Here is a 7,948-nt window from a genome sequence, read left to right as displayed (position 1 = left end):
CTGGAGGCGCCTGGAGCCATATCTTTTTTCACCTGTGACATATTGTCTGATTTAGGTCCATGTTGAGGTATTCTAGTTGGTGAATGTCTCAACCTTAAGGCTTTGTCTTTTCCATTCATGCTTGGTTACCCATTTGCTTCACATGAAAACTTACTTTTCCTCATTTACTTAATGTACGAAAAAGAGGGAAAATTGAAGACAAAAACTCTATTTAATTTTTAAAAGTTTGATTCCCCAAAGATAGGTACAGGGCTCAATCTGTTACCCTCAAACGTGAGTTTCTATCTAAATAATGTGCAACATTGCTCAAACTTGAGCTTATAATATATAATTGACCACATCAAGAATTTGCATAAACTGATGTATAGAGCAATAGAGCTTCTGGCTTATCACTATACTGGACGTGTGTTTTGCAGTTTCAACCAATCAACCACGTCTCAATCTCAAATATGCAACTTTAAAAGTACATTAATTTCAATCGTTCTTGAAAGCTATGCCAACAAGGGTTCTGCCAAGGGCTCTGGATGTGAAGTTCTAAACTTTGTAAAGCATGTAACTATGACTCCAGCTAGTGCAGCAACTCCAGGAATGAATCCCAATGAAAATCGCGTAACTGTGAAACAAGGATATGCTGGGTCACATGATGCCGGTGTTACACCTGCATAAGGGTGAACACTTTCATGTCAAAGATTTAAATTTCATTTACGACATGCAGGCATTAAAAAGAGAAGGAAAGAGATAGCTTACTCTCGTATGACTCTAGAATGTACAGCATTATCCCGCACAATACTTTCTCCACAAAGCCTAATGATCCATAAACGAAAGCAGATCCCTCAACTTCTTTATCAACTAGCTCACTTTCCATCCCTACTGAAGTTACCTGTTAATCACAAGGGAAATAGGAGCACACGTGATTTTGGTTATCAAATTGGAACAGTTTTCCAGCTCTAAATTTCTAGATTTAGGAGCCTGAGTACACTTTCTTGGATGCCTTAACTCGATGTTCAAGATTAGCAATACGACGAAGTTTAGATTGCTGAACATACCAATAGCCTATCAAGATGTAGGAAGGTGAAATTTATACGTCACAGTAGATTAATTGAGGTCAAAATGGCTTACCATCATGAAGGCATTGGCGATTCCAATAACCACAGATAAGATGTACATAAAAACGTTCATGTTCATCGGTAGGGAGAGTACTGCTGCACCACAAAATAGCCAAAGGAGGCCTCCAACTGAAAAGATGGCCTTCAACCTGTAACTGCTCCATTCGAGCTCCTACATGCAACTGAAATAATTCAGAATATGTTTAAAAAAAAAAAAAAATGAACAATCCCATAGTCGAGAGAGAACGAGAACCTGGAGCATGACAGATGTAATGAAGCTGCACAAATAGATGATGGCAGGAACCTATTTACATAATGATTTAGTCCAGTTAGCATTATTTAGTTGGAAGATACTATAAGATTTGTTCATTTTATTTAACTCAATAGCAAATCATATATACCAAAGCCTTGGAAGATTGGCTCATGTGTAGATCATTAATTACATAGAGAGCAAGAAACACCTGAGATAACAAAGACAAAACGGAAACTTAGAATAGACAATCGGATGAATGTACTACTGCATATTGAGTGATCGACAACATATAACTTAAAGAAGCTGAGCAGAAAATTATAGTTACCTGTGATATATTCGTTACAACTCTAGTTAACACGTAAATGCTAGCTACTCTATAATACAGGCCATTTTTCAACCATCGCTTCCAAGAAGGACCACGTTGAATTGTCTTGTGAGATACTTGTTTCACCCTGCACAAGATATGTTATGCAGCAGTATCTGAAACCAGATCCAAATACACATTAAATCTGGTAGTTTGTTTCCTCATTAAACTGAGAAGGTAACAAACCTAGGCTCTTTAGTTCCAAGATGAAATATAATTACAAAGCAGCATCCGATCAAACCTGTGATAGTTGCCAACAAGTGGTACTGCAAACGTAAAATGGTTAAGTACAACACAAAGCACGTGCTCATGCATACATAAAAGAGAACTTGATGTACCTGCTCCTTGATTTCAACTTGTTTGACGGATGAATTGAAAATGAAAAATCCAATTCCATATACGATTAGGCTTGCAACCTTCCCCAAATATTGGTTCACAATAACAGACGAGGAAAAAGGTTAGTTTGTTTAGTATTACAGCAAATTTGCAGGTAAGACAAGTTATGCACGGAATAATGTAACAGAATATCAACCATTGTAAAAGCATTGCGACAGCTGACGCATGCCACTCTACTTGTTTGATCCAGGGTAATGCCATTCACCATTGCCCTACAACACGTTTATAATTTTAGCCAAATAATAGAATGATTCTGTACAAGAAAATATGAACACAAAACTTTATTAATTTTGAAAGAAAGATATGAAAATCACTTGCACATGAGAATAGATGAGTTAAGATGATTACATATGTGATACTTGAGTACATGACCATCCACCACTGAAGAGTATATCAAACATATAATATCCAATCATTTGCACAAGAGGCGTATCAATCCCTATAATTTTGCATGGAACGCAAACACCCCAATAAAATGAAGAAAAAGCAAGAGAGACAAGAACAGAGCCCACAGCATGCCATATTTTGAAATGTCCAAATCTGTCTATCTGTTGAAAAATATAAGCAAAACAAAGCAATTCATGATCGGAAATTTTCTCATGCATATCAAAAGCTTGAAGTGAAACATTTAGTATAGAAACTTCTAATGACATTACATTACATGCTTTTCAAGTGTAACAAAAAAAAAAATGGATATTGTGGAATGACTAGGTAATGATATGAAGATATATACCAGTTCGCCAGCAATTATGGTCATGGTTGCATCTGTGAATTGCCCTGTAATTGCTAGTGCTGCAACTTGCCTGTGAAACAGACCAAAAGTAGAGTTAAATCAACCAAATCTCATAATGAAGTTCAAACTAGTGTGCTAAAGCCACTGAAATCAAGTATCTTCTAATGATGCTCTAAGCTAATACTTCTCTTTCCAAACTTCTCTGAAACAAACTTTTAGGTGTACATCACAATCCACAGTAGTATCCTTGTCACAAAGAAGTAGTAGCAGGATTATGCAAAAAACCATCTTATACTGGTTTAAGAAGTCCTTTTAGTTTGGCTTTTCTATTTTGGCTTTTCCATAAAATCTTGGAATACCAAAACAAAGACCACCAAGGATGCGGTGGAATGGTAAAGGGTTTTTCCACCTCCTTTAACCAGAGGTCTTAGGTCTGAGCTAGGAATGAAATTCTCTCGGCAGGGAGCACTAAAATACGGAATCGTGGGCTTTCTAAGGCGTGAATTCGGATTAGTTGGGACCAGTAGGTTCTGAGCACCAGATGGTTAAACGAAAAAAAAGGAACGTAACAGCAAAACAAAGAAAGAATTGCCTAAACTAGCTGCAACAAGATGTTCATATAATATAAAACAAGATATAAAAGGAAAGATAGATCTAATGAATTGAATAAATGCAAAAGGGAGTGTGCAAACCTTGGAGGCATTCCAATACTGGTCAAATAGAGCAAGAGGTAAGTGTACCAATAGGTGGATGTTATGTCATTAAGCACATGACCTACACCATACGCTAAAACAGACCATCTTCCCAGTGGCTTTGATTCATCATTTTCCATAGTGCTACCAGTCATGATGGAATATGCATATTCCAAGAATTCAGATTCCCAAATTCACTGAAAAAATCTGCGACCTGTTTTTATAACAACACAAACTATATAGCTTATGAAATGTAATTAAATGCTAAATTAATCAAGTCTTAAATGACACTAAAATTGGTTTAACAACCTTGGAGTTCTCTGCCGTTTGATGAAATGCAGAAATTCTTTGACATAAACGACACATCAAATCTGTTTGACATGGACTGCAGGTTCCTCAATCAGAAGCAAGATATTATATATAATTAAAGTATGGTGACACCTCCAATTAAAAACTATTTTCAACTATTGCTTGCTGATTCAAGTTTTCCTGTAGAGTCATCAGCCAAAGATCCATCACAAACAAGAAGCCAATGAATGCAAACGTGAGCGCCATTTAGTCCAATTCTTGTTTTAGTGATTTTTCTTCTGTTCTATCAAAGATAAGTTTTTCTAAAAAATATATATAGTACTTTAATTCAAGAAATGCAATCATGAATAAAAATATTATTTTACGAACTCAAGGGCGTGGCCTAACTGTGAATAAACAAAAGGGTTAAATTCCAGTGAAAAAGCAAAAGAAATGGGTGATTTATTTCATCTGACTAAACTATGATGTGTAAATTGTAAATTTACTTGGAAACCATGTTGGTCAGAGGGAATATGCAAACTCCAAGTGAAATAGTAGAGATGTGCCCCGGCAAGACAACATAAAAAATTCTGTGAGTATTTTCCAGTGAGAGACAAATTGTTTTCATGTATCTCATTTCGTAACAAATAACAAGACGTCAAATTAGGTCCTAATTATCGTAACTAACTTCCTGCAAAAATTATTCTCAGGTGTTTGGCAACTGAAACGCAATCTTAATTGCTTACTAACTGTAAATTTAAAACGTCCACTCCTTAAAAATATCTAGATTACGGTGACAGAAAAAGGTCATTTGAGGAAAAAAAAAAAAAAAGGGCATTGAGTACTTCTAAAGCCAATATATTTTTTGTTTGACAAAAATTGCTTAGAAAGAAAGTTCTATCAAAACATAAAAAATCACGTATTTGGGTACCCTCTTGTGTGGACATGATCTAATGTCGTTATCAGCCAAAAACAAAAAACTCCCCAATGCATATTCATTAACTGAAGTTTATTTGCTCTAAGTCTATGGGGCGTCTATAAAGCAGAAGTTTAATAGTGTGAATATGTTAAAATCCCCCTAAAGTATCATTTTGCGAGTTTTATATGTTGGATGTTCACATTATCCCCTAGACTATAGCTCCCTTAAGATTATCCCTCCCCCCAACTTGCCGAGAGGCGTGTGGGAAATGAAAAAAAGTCTTAAAAATGAGTCCACCCGGCACAATGAGTTCATGATAATTCAGGGGGTTTCTGTGGACACCCAATAATTTAGGTATGAAACTCGCAAAGTAATTGTTTAAGGGGATTTTAACCTATTCACTCAAAAAATCCACATATACTGCCACTTGAGACTATTTGAAGGAGTACTTGGAGCGTAATGTTCACACAATATGTCGTATTCCTCTAGAGATATTTTAATATGTGTTCATGGTATAGTTCAGTTTTTTTTTTTTTTAACTATTACAGTAATAATTTAGATATGAAACTCGCAAAACAGTACTAATAATCTAGTGAATTTTTAACTTATTCTCTTTTTTAAATATTATATTTTTTAACCTATAAGCAAGAAGATATTGGGACATTTTATAGAATAAATAAGAGGGAGAATTCTTGAGTGGTAGTTGGATTAACAATATCTGATTGTCTCAAATCTCAACCACCACCCTTTACGGGTAATCGAGATGGTGACCTCTTACAGAAAAAAGATAGGGAATGATTTAAATAGAGCCCCCCTGCCTTCATCTGCAATGGCCCAGACCATTGTTAGTTCTATACAGTGATGTCATGCAATAGATGCAAAGCTCAAGCTTTCATCATTCCTTTAAAGAAAAAAATATAGGGAAAGTTACACATTTGACAGCTAGTAAAAAATAATTACAGCCGAATTGAAAAAACTAATAGAGAAAGATACAGAATTTGAGAAATTTTCCTTGTATTCTACTTCATTGATGATGTATCATATTTATACAAGTATTGTATGTACAGAAAAATAGGGAATATCCTAAAACACTTGGTCTAATCTTATTGGTTAGAAAAAATAACAAACTCTGTACAAAACTTTTATTTGTCATGTTGCTAATTATGGTAGGACAGCTGTGTGCTGAGTTGTATTTGTTTCTGGGCCGTGCTTGACAATTGGGCCAACACCAACATAGTCTGTGTTTGTGGGAGTTGGGCTTGAGTGATGATTTGGCCCAAGTATTTCTTTATCTGGTCCAAGTATTTCCTTATATGATCCAACACATGGCTACTTCATAGACTTAGGAAATACCGAAGTTGACTTCTCCATTTCTTCTTCTTCACTTTGTTTATCGACATTATTGAGTTCAATAATGTCAACACCCCCCTTAATTTGGAGGGTAGGGGAGAAACACCCAACTTGCTAAGAATCGAATGATGAGAAGGCCGTGAAAGAGATTTGGTGAAAATGTCAGCGATCTGAGACGAAAAAGGCACGAAATTCAGGGAAATCAGCCCAGCGATGAATTGTTGCCGTACGAAGTGGTAGTCAAGATCGACATGCTTTGTACGCTCGTGAAAAAGGGGATTCCGAGCTATGTGTAAAGCGGCTTGGCTGTCGGAGTGGATCGGAATGGGAAGAGGAGGTGGCATCGACAAATCTCCTAAAAGACGATTCAACCAGGTAAGTTCTGCAACAAGTCTTCGCATAGATCTGTATTCCGCCTCTGCGGAAGATAGAGATACTGATACTTGTTTGTTTGATTTCCATGAAATAGGGGATCCTCCCACACTGATGAAATAACCACTTATAGAGCGTCTGGTGTCAGGACATGTAGCCTAGTCCGCATCACAAAATGCGAGAATGGACATAGAAGGAGAAGCATTCATGAATAGACCAAGACTAGGAGATGTGCGAAGATATCGTACTACGCGAAGAGCAACATCAAAATGTGGTAATCGAGGATTCTGCATAAATTGGGAGAGATGTTGTACAGCAAATGACAGATCGGTCTGGTATGTGTTAAATAATTCAACTTTCCTATGAGTCGTCTGTATGTGAGAGGATCCTTAAGCAAATCACCTATTGTAGCTGATAATCTTTGAGTAGGATCTAAAGGAGACGAGACGGTAGGCAAATGATCACAATTGAATTCTGAAAGCAATTCCATGGTAAATTTCCTTTGATTCACCATCAATCCTTGTGGTTCCCGAATAACTTCTAATCCCAAGAAATAGTGTAATTCCCCAAGATCCTTGATTTGAAATTCATTATGTAAAAATTCTTTCAAATGTGATAACTCAAGTGAATCATTTCCAGTAAGCAATATGTCATCCACATAGACTACCACTATGGAAATAGACTCACCTTGATGTTTAAAAAATAGTGAATAATCATTTAGGGAAGAAACAAAACCCTTAAAATTTAAAGCTGCCCTAAGTCTAGCATACCACTATCTTGAGGCTTGCCTCAGACCATATAAAGATTTCTTCAACTTGCATACCAAAAAATTAGGACTGGAAAGTTCCATTCCAGGAGGGAACTTCATATAGACTTCTTCTTGCAAATCCCCATGCAAGAAGGCATTATTGACATCTAACTGAGATATGGGCCAATTTTTCTTTGTAGCAACAACAAGCAAACACCTAATTGTTGTCATTTTAACAACTGATGAATAAGTTTCATTAAAGTCTATGCCTTCCCTTTGTATGTCCCCCTTACAACAAGTCTTGCTTTGAGTCTCTCTATAGTACCATCAGATTTGTGTTTTACCTTGTATACCCACTTACAAGGTAAAGCCTTCTTTCCACTAGGCAAGACAGTGATGTCCCAAGTCTTATTTTGTTCCAAAGCCTGAAACTCAGATTCCATTGCCTTTTGCCAACCAGGGTTGCATCATAGCATGGGCAAAACTGTTTGGTTCTTGAATTGTAGAAATAGAGTTCAACACATTCTGGTTATTGACAGATAAAGCAGAAAAAGAAAAAACTGGTGGTTGAATAGGAGTGGTGAAACATGCAGCAGTAAGATTTGTAAGATAAACAGAATCACATACATAGTCATCAAAGTAGGCAGGCCTTTGAGTAGTCCTCTGTGTTCTTCTTGCTGCAGGAATGGGAGAAGGATCAAGAATAGGAACATCCTGATCAGCAATA

At 36.5% G+C, this 7,948-nt stretch overlaps 1 protein-coding gene across 2 annotated transcripts; it reads right to left on the bottom strand.

Moving 5' to 3' along the window:
- Positions 1 to 290: 290 nt before the first annotated feature.
- LOC132645079 (uncharacterized) lies at positions 291 to 4,817 on the bottom strand. Of its 2 annotated transcripts, none has more exons than XM_060361848.1 (13): positions 3,854 to 4,817; positions 3,545 to 3,758; positions 2,853 to 2,922; positions 2,468 to 2,667; positions 2,256 to 2,331; positions 2,062 to 2,139; positions 1,910 to 1,989; positions 1,685 to 1,811; positions 1,508 to 1,567; positions 1,360 to 1,410; positions 1,120 to 1,278; positions 748 to 880; positions 291 to 613 (listed from the first exon to the last, which is right to left on the bottom strand). In XM_060361848.1, exons 2-13 carry the CDS (start codon positions 3,697 to 3,699, stop codon positions 492 to 494), a joined length of 1,311 nt encoding a protein of 436 aa, XP_060217831.1. In that variant the 5' UTR covers positions 3,700 to 3,758; positions 3,854 to 4,817; the 3' UTR covers positions 291 to 491. The 2 variants fall into 2 exon arrangements, with proteins under 2 accessions (XP_060217831.1, XP_060217830.1); XM_060361847.1 differs by having other exon boundaries at positions 291 to 658; positions 3,854 to 4,811.
- Between the last annotated feature and the right edge of the window lie 3,131 nt (positions 4,818 to 7,948).

The sequence above is a fragment of the Lycium barbarum genome, chromosome 6 (genome assembly GCF_019175385.1).
Source record: "Lycium barbarum isolate Lr01 chromosome 6, ASM1917538v2, whole genome shotgun sequence".
Taxonomy (NCBI): Eukaryota; Viridiplantae; Streptophyta; class Magnoliopsida; order Solanales; family Solanaceae; genus Lycium; species Lycium barbarum.
The sequence above is the reverse complement of the archived record's forward strand: the minus strand, read 5'-3'. Positions and strand labels throughout refer to the sequence as shown.